Source organism: Capricornis sumatraensis, chromosome 1, assembly GCF_032405125.1.
Source record: "Capricornis sumatraensis isolate serow.1 chromosome 1, serow.2, whole genome shotgun sequence".
In the NCBI taxonomy this organism is placed as follows: domain Eukaryota; kingdom Metazoa; phylum Chordata; class Mammalia; order Artiodactyla; family Bovidae; genus Capricornis; species Capricornis sumatraensis.
The window spans coordinates 77,563,529-77,575,730 of record NC_091069.1 but is presented as its reverse complement, the minus strand read 5'-3'; the positions used below and the strand labels follow the sequence as shown (position 1 = coordinate 77,575,730).

Sequence of the window (12,202 nt, the reverse complement as noted above, 5' to 3'; positions counted from 1 at the left end):
GTGACTAAATATTACAGATCAGTCTTCATGACAGTGAGTTCTAAGTAAATGTCCACACTATGACTCCACTGAAATTCATTTAATCAAATCTTAATTGAAATAAATAAACCATTTCAAATGCCTACTATCTATGTTCCAGATACTGTATCAGTTATCTCTGATAGTTAACAATAAATACTATGGCTCAGACAGGCTGTCATCAAAACAGTGCTTGTTTAGATGGAGTTGATCTTATTAACTGTTGATCTCTATCTAAAAAAAAAGAGGCACTAAACAACTCCTCCTAGTGGCTAAAGATATTTACAGAAGTCTTATAAACTTTCCCCTTCCCCCACTGAATAAAGATTAAAACCAATGCCTCTTTGCTACTAAGTTTTTGTACCCACATTAAGACTAAATTACCTAATTTTAATATATATAAAAACTGGTGATTCACCATCCTTTCACTTTTAATGTCCACAGTGGTTTTTTCGATATAAAGTCCATTTCAACACAAAGATGGCAAAAAGAGGCCTATTGTTTTCACTACAAAAATAGGGCTTATAGGCTGTCTTTACCTTGGCAAGATAATCATAGATTCAGGAACGTATTCAGAAATTAAATTTTTTCATTTCATGAAAAGTGATCAGATTCTGAAACATTCAAATAAAAGCATAAAATAAACTGATAAAAGAAAAAGCAAACTTGAATGAGAAATATAGGATGAAGACAGTCAAATTATTATTTTCCTTTATAAGGAAGTCAACAAATGGAAAAAAAAAAAAGGCCCCACAATAATTACAACACCAAAGCAACAAACTGAAGTAAACTAGTACAAATTGAGTATATTCAGTAATAAAGTATACCAAAAAGAAGTTGCTAGAATTTTTTAGGAAACCAAATGACTTTTCTATCTTCAAGCCTCTTTAAAATAGCATTCTTAAAAAAAAAACAAAAAACTTACAATAACTTTACATGACTTTAAGAAAAAGTCTTGTTAAAACAGTGTCAGTTAATTACATATTCAATCTGAACAGTGTCAGAACTTGCCCTTTACTCTTGGGATGCATCTCTTACATAGTTCTCAAATTCAGAGCTTTAGTGTCTTCAGTCTTTATTTGATTATCATCTACTTAGTGTTAAACATGCAAAAAAATACACTAAAAATTAGGATATAATGACATTTCACTTAAAATAGTACAAAATATTGACTCAATACTGAACAAGATGTCAGCCCAATTCAAAACTGAGCTATTCATACTGAACACCTGAATTAGTTATATTTCAAAAATAATACAAGGGCCAACTTTAAATAAGCAAAAAAAAAGGAAAAACACTCTACTATTCTACTAATGTTTTGTATACAAAACATAGGATGAATGATAAAAACTTAAAGTTCTAAAATCTTCAATCAGTCCTTTAAGGTATTTTAAATACTTTCAGTGAATTAGAACTGTAGCATAAGTACTTCAAATCAGAACTTTAATTTCTGTTGAAAAGGATTACTGGATAGGAAGAAACGTATTATTCATATGTTCTATATAACCTCTTTAAATTTTAATAACATTATTTTAAATTAAAGTTGTGACTCAATATAAAAATGTTAATATATTCAAATAATTTCAAAATAACACACAAGTCATTGTTTTTCTTAGGTATTTCACACTACCATTGCAGAATCACCAGATCTTTGAATTTTTAAAAATTTTGCATAAAAGTGAACATTTAAGGCTAACTCTAACATTAAACAAGTTACTGTATCAGATTATTTCCTACCTCATTCAAAATTGGACATGTGACATATATACTAAATCCTTGAAGTGTGATAAAAGTGATAGGGAAGTGATAGGAGGAAACTGAAATATCACTAATGTATGGTAGAGACATGAAGACTTAAGCTCCCCACGACAAAGTTCAAATCAACTTCACATTAAACATACTGTAAAAACCCTTCCTCCTTCCCTGTGGTTGTCTATGCTCAGCACTCCTTGGTCTGTTACCTAAACCAAGAAAAGTCCTAAGACAAACAGCAGTCAGGACTGGGAGTATGAAGTGTAAAAATGTCTCCTGACAATTGTTAATCCAGGTGACAAACATTTCTTGAGCACTTACTATTTCACAATCTCACTCAATTCTCAGGGTGGGAGGGGCAATACAGGGGCAGGGAATTAAGAGGTATAAACTATCATGTACAAAATAAGCTACAAGGATATATTGTACAACACAGGGAATACAACCAATATTTTATAATAACTGCAAATGGAGTATAACCTTTAAAAATTGTGAATCACTATACTGTACACTTGTAACATATAACATATAATACAACTATACTTCAAAAAAATTAATTATCAAAAGAAAGAGGCTCAGAAAATGTCTATATAATAAGTTCATGATAAATTACTATGAGAAACTAAGAATGGTTACTCTGTTTCCCTTCAGTTTTAAAGTTTGACTTTTTCCAATTTTAAAATATCAGGAATTTATATATATTTGGTCAGTTCTGCTATAATGCTTGCTTTGAAAATTTGAATTTATTCCAATTTGATTGATACATTAAAGAACAATAGGAGTGATTCTGTCTGTGAGAAACACTGAGTGAACACAAAAACTGCACCCAGTTGAACTGAGCAGCGTATGAATACAAAAAACATGCACACCCCTCAAATATCCAGCAGCTAACCAAGACAGTGTTGTACTGGCATCAGGGTATACATTAACGCAATAAGAGCTCAAAGTCCAGAAATGGAATCATGCGCTTATGGTCAACTGATTTTCAACAGAGGTGCCAGGATCACTCAGAGGGATAAATGGCTTTTCAACAAATGATGCTAGGATGACTGGGAAGCCACGTGCAAAGAATAAAGTGGGAGACCCTTACTTCACATCATACATAAAAACTAACACAAAATGGATCAAACACCCAAATTTAAGAATCAAAATTTGAAAGCTCTTAGAAGGAAACACAGGAGAAAATCGTCAACACCTTGGATTTGGCCATGGATTCTTAGATATGACTCTAAAAGTACAAGCAACCAAAGAAAAAAATAAATTAGATTTCATCAAAATTAAAACCTTTGTGTTTCAAAGAACACTATCATGGAAGTGAAAAAACAACAGACAGAAAGAGAGTAAATAATATTTCCAAATCATATATCTGATAAAGGACTTGTATCCAGAATATATAAAGAACTCTTACAACTTAATAATAAAAACAAAAAACTCAATTGAAAAATGAGCAAAGGATCTAAGATATTTCTTCAAGGAAAACATTTAACAGCCAATAGGAACAGGAAAAGATGCTTGACTTCACTAGTCAAAAGGGAAATACAAATAAAAAACACAAAGAGATAATATTTCACACCCATAAGGATAATTAAAAAGTCAAATACTAACAACTGTTGGTGAGGATGTAGGAGGATTGGAGCCCTCACACACTACTATGGACATATAAAATGGAACAGCCACATTGAAAAAGTCTGGCAGTTGTTCAAATGATTAAATCTGGAGTTACCATATGACCCAACAATTCCACTCCTCGGCATATACTCAAGTAAAATAAAAACATTTATCCATATGTGTTACTTATCTTGATCTTGGAATCACTCTGCAATGTATATCAAATCACTTTAAATATGTATAATTTTATATCATCAATTATTCCTCGGTAAAGTTTAAAAACATAAAATAAAAAACTGTTTCATATTTAAAAATATACCCACACAAAAACCTGCACACAGACTCCTTCAGCAACTTTTCAGAATAGCAAAAAGTGAAAACTCAGATGTCTATCAGCTGATGAATGGATAAACAAAATGTGGTACATATGCATCCTTATTATTCAACCACAGAAAGGAATAGAGTACTAACACACGCTACAGCTGGCTTCCCAGGAGGTTCAGTGGTAAAGAATCGCCAGCCAAGCAGGAGACAGGGTTCGAACATGGGTAGGGAAGATCCCCTGGAGGAGGATACGGCAACCTGCTCCAGAATTCTTGTCTGGGAAATCCCCTGGACAGAGCAGCCTGGCAGGCTAGAGTCCATGGGGTAGCAAAGGAGTCAGACATGACTTAACAACATGCTACAACGTGGATAAACCTCAAAAACATCATGATAAATGAAAAAGCCAATCACAAAAGATCACATATTATATGATTCCATTGTTATGAAATGTCCAAAACATGCAAATCTACAGACAGTAAATAGATTAGTGGTTGCTTAGGGCTTATTCAGTTGCTAAGTCTCTGCAACCCATGCTGTATCCCGCCAGGCTCCTCTGTCCACGGAATTTCCCAGGCAAGAATACTGGAGTGGGTTGCCATTTCCTTCTCCAGGGTGCTTACAGCTAGGGGAGAAGAATAAGGGAATTATAGCCAAAGGGAACAGTTTCTTTTTTAGGTGATGAAAATATTCAAAACTGACATATCTGTTGCACATATCTGTGAATACATTAAAAATCACTGAATTGGACACTATATAGGTGACATATATGGTATCTGAATTATATCTCCATACTGTTTAAAAAAACCCCATCTCCCAGCTGTCTCAGTTCCCCTCACATATCTGAGCCACACATTCCACCATCTGCCTTAATTTTTTAACAACCCTCCTTACAAAAGGCAACTCCTCCCACATCTACTTGAGACATGGGTTCAGCCCCAGGACTGGGAAGATCCCCTGGAGGAGGATATGGCAACCCACTCCAGTATTCTTGCCTGGAGAATCCCCATGGACAGAGGAGCCTGGTGGGCTACAGTCCACAGCGTCACAAAGAGTCAGGCACAACTGAACACGCGTGCACATGCTCTTCTGAATACTGAATACCTTTTATGATGTGTTACTGACGAAGTTTCTGAGTGCTGTGCCTCAGTCCCATTTTCTTCACAAGCTCTGTTTCTTCCTGCTTAGTTTTGTATAAGGCAAGGATTTTTAGCTATGCATATGCCATCATATAGTAGAACTGACTGTACAATCAGATAACAATATCACCCTACATGCAACATCAGTGCTATCATCAGAAACCGAAATCAAAGCTGAATAGATCATCAATCCAAACCAAGAAGATTTCAACTGATTTTCACTGTTTAAAAATTTCAAACTAAAATGCTACAAGAAATCAATGCTATTTAGAATAATATGGTAATGATGTGGGAAAAGGTATTCAATGGTGATACAGTTTTGTTTTCTAGAGACTTTATGAACACTAGAAGATGGTCCTGAAGGGAAACAAATAGTATGCATTTCAAACGGAAAAAGTCAGTAATGTATGGAGTCTAGCTACATGGCAAGTATCTGCTCTACTTGGGCTGTTCTCTTCCAAATCACACAAAAATACCACGTTCATTTCAGTTTCTATGATTTCACTCATTCCTCTAGCACGCACTGTCTCCCCTTTCCCCTTAGTCTCACCAAATCTCTTACTCCTGATCCAAATCTTTCATAGATCATCCCCAGTACAGCTCACTCTTCAGGGATCTCCCCTGCTACTGAGTTCCTAAAACTTTACTGTTTACACAAATTTAATCTTATGTTTTTTGCTCATCTCATCCCTGGCGCTTGAATATCCAAGCCCCTCAGGGAGAGAATCAGCTGATTCAGACTCCACAAACTCTGTACAAACTCTAAACAGAGTTAAAGGCTCAAGAAGTTTTTGCTGCTGGATGACAAACAGGACAAAATCATGGGTGCTAACTAACTTCTAGTTTCCTTAGCTATGACTCAACCATTTCTGATATAAGTAATTTCAATGCTTTTTAAGAAGCTAAAATTTTAACTTAGTGATGCTAAAAATACATACAGCTACTAAGGGAATAAAATCCTGTAAAACCTGCACTTTGATGTCTCACTACAGAAGAGGGTGAATAAGAAACTATGGTTGTTAACACTAAACATTTTTTGCTAATGAACGCCAATTCTACATAATAAGATGTATGGAAGCAATTTTATCCGCAGCAATTTTATCACAGTGACAAAGTGTCCCCAAGGAGTGTTTCCAAAGTTTTCTTTCAGTAACAGTTTTCTTTTTCACACAAAAGACTAAGTGAAATTCTACCATACAGCGGGGGAAAAAAAAAAAAAAGCAGAGCTGCTCATGCTGAAGTGGAGGGAGAGGCCTATGGTTCTGCCTGCTCGGGTGCCCCTCAAGGGCACACAACCCTCCCCGGGTCCCAGTCCCCAGCAGCAGTGGGCCCGGAAGGCATCTCTGGGAACCATCCAGGGCTGAGAAACAGTTGCCCTGAATAGAAATGGACCTCGTTAGTTTTTTAATACTAACTAGTTAGTTTTTTTAATAGTTCAAACATCTCTAGAATATAAAATTAAAACTTACCCATTCCTACTGAAAATTCTTAGCCAGGCTTTGAAGTTTGGTCCTAACAAACATAAACAAGGCACGGTAGTGAAAGTGGACAAAATAACCGCAAGTGAAAATGTCTCCAATACCAACCTAGAAAAAAGAAAACCTTCACTAACTTTTTAAGAAGTGTTAAACGTGCGTGGACACATTTTGTGTCATTTTTATTTAAACAGATTTAATAATATAAACTTACTGTCTTACCAAAATGATGACTATTAAAAATGTTACTAATGAAATGCAAACTATAAAAAACAATCTACCAGATATGTGGCTCGAACTATAGAGTTCAGAAGTGTTAAATGCCCTGTGACACTGAAACTGTCCATTTCAAGAAAACCCACTTCTAGATCATTAATTTTTTCCTCAATAGTCTCGGGAACTTTCTATGCAACCAGTGGTTCAATTTAGCTTATACTGGAACCATACGAAAAACTAGTAAACTAGTTTCTGACTAAGGCCTGAGAATTTGCATTTTGATAAAATGCTGACGTTGTTGGTTTTAGAACCACACTTGGAGAACCACTGCTCCAGACATCCACTTTACTCTAAATGGACTAGACAGAAAACTACCGTTTCCTGTTACAACGGTCTTGTCCCCCTCTAGAAAATAACTGCCTATTAATTTATTGTGTGTACATATAACCTGATACACACACACAAATATATACACACACAGCTATGTGTGCGTATGTGTATTACATCACTCATTTCACTATGATCATTTATCACTGCTAAGCTGAACTTTCTTCAACTACCGTGTGCTTAAGACATATTCATGAATCTGCCTTTCCCTAATTAAAAATTTTTCGGTTTAGAAAAGGTATTCAGTCAAATTTTACCTTTCAACTATAAACATTAGCTTATTATGTAATTAAATACAGCAAGCTGCTGCTGCTGCTGCTAAATTGCTTCAGTCGTGTCCGACTCTGTGTGACCCCATAGATGGCAGCCCACCAGGCTCCCCTGTCCCTGGGATTCTCCAGGCAAGAACACTGGAGTGGGTTGCCATTTCCTTCTCCAATGCATGAAAGTGAAGAGGGAAAGTGAAGTCGCTCAGTCATGTCCGACTCTGTGTGACCCCACAGACGGCAGCCCACCAAGCTCCCCTGTCCCTGGGATTCTCCAAGCAAGAACACTGGAGTGGGTTGCCATTGCCTTCTCCAATGCATGAAAGTGAAGTCGCTCAGTCATGTCTGACTCTTAGCGACCCCATGGACTGCAGCCTACCAGCCTCCTCCATTCATGGGATTTTCCATGCAAGAGTACTGGAGCGGGGTGCCACTGCCTTCTCCAATACAGCAATCTACTGACTTTTAAGAAGACAAAGTTTTTGAGCAGTTTAGAATCATGTTTACTAGGAACTGATACGCTGTTTATAACTAATTTATATGTATCATTATAATCAGTTTCCTTAGAAGTTCTAAGGAATTATGATTACCAGTATCATACACTTACTGGTATACGACAATTTCTCATGTACCTCCCTCCTCAGGCAACTGGGTAACAGAAGGCTAGGTAATAGGAGCATTTAGTAAATTAAGTTATTTCACTGTCTTTAAAAAATAAATAAATAACCCTGGCAAGGAAGGGCAATGATGTCAGTATCCTTCCGTGATCCATTAACTGAACACACCATTTTATTTCTCTAATCACCAACAGAATCAGCATTTGGTTTTACCAATGACTGTTTTAAAACATAATTGGCTTAAGGTACACATTTCAGACTTACTCTATTAGCGGTGCTCCATACAGAACAAAAATTATGTGAAAGAAGAAACAAGACGTAAGAAAGTAGATACAGCATTTCAAAAATCTGGTTACCTAAAAAAAGAAATGAACAACTTCAAGAATCAAGAGTGCCTGAAGGACAGCAGATACTTTGAATTTTATCTACAAATACAACTTGGTCCCACATTGAGTGGTACAGGGGACTCTTCTTTGGATTTGCTCCTGAAGTCAGATCACATATACTTAGCACAACACTTTTAAAAAGCTTAAAAGACAAGAACTGACCTCCATATTCCACACACCTAACCAAAAGCAGAGTCAGAAAACATTTCTGTTCCTCTGCTATGTACTGAATTATGCTGTTAAGCAGTATTTATGAAATATTTACCAATAAGAGTGCTAGGATACACAAAAAACAGTCCTTATTGTGTGATAATGTTACACGTGAAATATTTACAGAAAATAACAACTATAATAAATCTTTTTCATTTTAAAACAGAATTCCTAGAAAAACTGGACAAAAAATTACAATATTAAATAATTCCCCAAATCATATTTATGTTACTATAAAAAAGACCTGCATGTTTGAAAATCAGTGTGTGGGACCTACTTGACTTCAAGAAGATCTATCGGTAAAACACACACTGAGCTTCTTATATCAAAAGGCAGCAAACATGTGTTAAATTACCTAATAGCACACATATAGTACTGAATAATGTTCAGTGAGGACTTTTCAAATAATAGTCGTGTTACACTGTAATAAATATTCCAGAAAATAGATTCCAATATCTGAAACTTCAACTACTATTTAGTCAAGGAAGGCCACATTTGAAACAAGAGCAACCAAGGTGGTTTATTTTATAATGTCTAAAAAACTCATTGTGTCTTTCAGAAATGCAAAAGATGCATGAAAATAAACTGAAATGTCTTATAAGGTTGAAAGGTGCAATTGCTACATGTTTTTATCTTCATCATGTTTTATGATGACATAAAACATGACTATATAGGTTCACAATGTTATGATATCCAATGAACTCATGGCAAGAATCTATCAAACATTATGGACAATCTTTCAGCAAGCAATACACTACTGACTTGGGGGGAAAATATCAGCTTCTTTATTCACTGTAAATAGACTAATAAGTGCTGGACTAATACTTTATTCTTCCAGTAAAAGAGAAATTACCTACATGTAAAAATCATTTATCAAGAAATAAGCCTTACCTTGTATGATAATGAACTTCTTTTAGAAGACACATTTGGTTTCACTACTAAATACAATACTAAATTGACGGCAGTTGCAGAAACAGAACAGATGTATAACCATGTCAAATGTGTCTCCAATATTGAGAAGTTCTCCAAGAAGAATGATGGAATGAAGACGCTTAGGATAATTGAAAATATGCATAAAAGATGGGTATACAGTAGTTTCTTGATGTCAGTATCTTTCATGGTGTTTTCTTGAGTGGCTATCTAATGAAAAACAAATTAAGAAAAGAACATAGACAATAATGACTTTTTGCATTGTCCTAAATGCTTCAACGTCTAAAAATAAGCCATGAACCAAAGTCAGTTTTCTATGGGCAAAAATGTCTAAGTGCTAGAGTACAATGGCATCCCACTCCAGCACTGTTGCCTCGAAAATTCCATGGACGGAGGAGCCTGGTGGGCCGCAGTCCATGGGGTCGCTACGAGTCGGACACAACTGAGAGACTTCACTTTCACTTTTCACTTTCACGCACTGGAGAAGGAAACAGCAACCCACTCCAGTGTTCTTGCCTGGAGAATCCCAGGGATGGCGGAGCCTCATGGGCTGCCGTCTACGGGGTCGCACAGAGTTGGGCACAACTGCAGCGACTTAGCAGCAGCAGCAGCAGCTAGAGAACAGGGAGATGCACACGTGGAAACATACATGTGGACTAACATGGTTCAGACTGTTCTCACAGCCTAAAAAAGGACATGTTAACCAATTTCTTACATATTTGTGTTTAGTTTCTACAACATGGTAATGTGCTAGGACTATTTAAGCAATCCATTGTATTTTTCCTTTCCTTTTTTTCTTTGCCAAAATCAGAGGTGAAAACAAAGGACATAGGTTAATAACTTGCCCTTTTGGAATTATAAGCTATGCATTCTAGGAACCCCATAATACACTTTGGGTGGACTGTTGGCATTTTTTACAATTATGGACCTTTGTCTAACATCACAGTAGTTCACATTTTCTAGCAAATGCCAAGTAACACCAGGTACACACTGGAATACTCAAATGGTGGCCAGTGTTATCAAGAGCCTTCAAAGAACATTATGCTAAACCAAGGAATCCCAGTGCTGCAAAAATACCAAAATGGCTATGTCAGTTACAGATGCCAAATTCCAACCAAAAGCAGGGTATGAATGAAAGGAAGAAAAATATTTACTTTCTTTCTATAAAACACATATTTGATGTATGTACATATTTACAAATTACCTAACAGAGAGCTTATACATGGTATGGACTGATGTTAAGTAAGGAGTTAATTATTAAAGTAATAGTCCACAGGTTACACTGTGGTGAACAGTCCAGAAAAATTTCTACATACATACATACAGATATGGACAATGTGCTCATTCACGCAGTCGTGTCCCATTCTTTGCGACCCCACAGACTGTAGCCTGCCAGGCTCTTCTGTCCAAGGGATTGTTCCGGTCAGAATCGAACTCAGGTCTCCTGAGTTTCCTGCTTTGCAGGCACTGTGGAGGAGGAAATGGTAACCCACTCCAGTATTCTTGCCCATAAAATCCCATGGATAGAAGAGCATGGCGGGCTATAGTCCACAGGGTTGCAGAGAGTCGAACAGGACCAAGTGACTGAGCACTCTACCTACCGCTGAGCCACCAGGGAAGCCTATATATATAAACACACACATATATATATGCATATGTATATATTTTATAGACACACACACAGGGCACCCACTAGGGCAAAAGGGCGAATCCACACCGTATCCCAACATTCTCATTAATTCACACTATACTTTTCAAAGGCAAATATTAATACTTTACTGATAAGGAAACAGGCTAAAAGAGATTAAGAAATACTCCAAGGTCTCAAGCTCTCAAGTGCTAAAGCCATTTCAAAATATCCTAGCCTCGCTGATATATACACGCCAAGGGGTCGAGAAGAGAATGAATGGCAAGAAAGGAAACGTTTCTTAAGGGTGCTATGCTCAGCTGAGGGCCGGGGAGGGAAATCTAGAATATATTCTCTCAATAGACAACCCTTCAGATATTTTTCTGGGCCACCCTCAGAATCCCAACTGACCAAGCAGATCTGGACCTAAGACAGTAAGCAGTACCCAAACTCAGATGGCTTGCGGAATGAGTGAATGAACAAAGAGTTGGTCCAGTGCTGCCCTTCTGAGAAACCAGCCCTGTGTCAGGTCCTGGCCAGCCAAGGACGACTCTGGTCAGGTGCCCTCTCAGGTGGCCAGGAACCCGGCATCCGCAGTCAGACCTGACCCGGGCCCTCAAGCCTTGCAGAGGTAGAGAAGGCCCTTCTGAGCGACTCCTAGAGGAGCCTTGCGGGACATTAACCTGCAGCTTCATCCCAAATTGTATCGCTCTGGACTCTGCCTAAGCCTGCCTCAACCGACCGGAGTGTGGGCAGCAAGGGACAAGCTGAGAAGCATAATCAAAGAATACAGACGTGGAGACCAACAGAAACGGAGGTACAGACACAGAAAGACGTATCTGAAAGAGGCCAGTCCATCAGGGCAACCCTTGGGTAACGCCGGAAGGGCGGCGCTCGAGGGGCAAGCAGGCGCCAATTGGCCGGGGACAGAGATTTCCGGCCAGGTGGGCAGTTGGCGAAAGTGGCTTGCAGCCTCAGGAGGCTCGCATGCGGGGGCGTTCGGCTGGGCTTACCTATCTCTCCCGCTCGCCAAACGGAAGCGAGAGTTACTACCTCCCACCATCAGTTGCCACTCACTGCCCTAAGCCTCGCGCAGGCGCAGCCTGTGGGGCGGTGACCCAAGGCCTCACAGCCAATCGCAGAAGTGGAGGGGCGGACCAAGAAGGCAGCCCCGCCTTCTCGCTCGCGTTCATTCCTCCCGCTGCTTTCCAGGTGCAGGATAGGCGGGGCGAAGGGCGGTGGGGCCGGAA

At 38.1% G+C, this 12,202-nt stretch overlaps 1 protein-coding gene across 2 annotated transcripts in view; it reads right to left on the bottom strand.

Annotated features, from left to right (window-relative positions):
- PIGF (phosphatidylinositol glycan anchor biosynthesis class F) overlaps window positions 1–12,014 on the bottom strand; it is a 30,116-nt gene extending 18,102 nt beyond the window's left edge. Inside the window, exons 1-4 of one of the 2 annotated variants that reach the window (XM_068965991.1) lie at window positions 11,966–12,014; window positions 9,287–9,535; window positions 8,064–8,155; window positions 6,308–6,424 (exon numbers count right to left, since the gene is read on the bottom strand). In XM_068965991.1, the coding sequence (XP_068822092.1) occupies window positions 6,308–6,424; window positions 8,064–8,155; window positions 9,287–9,514 (437 nt within the window). In that variant the 5' untranslated portion in view covers window positions 9,515–9,535; window positions 11,966–12,014. Of the gene's footprint in view, window positions 1–6,307; window positions 6,425–8,063; window positions 8,156–9,286; window positions 9,536–11,747; window positions 11,810–11,965 lie in introns of those variants that run through there. The other variant, XM_068965998.1, reaches the window with a different exon arrangement.
- Between the last annotated feature and the right edge of the window lie 188 nt (window positions 12,015–12,202).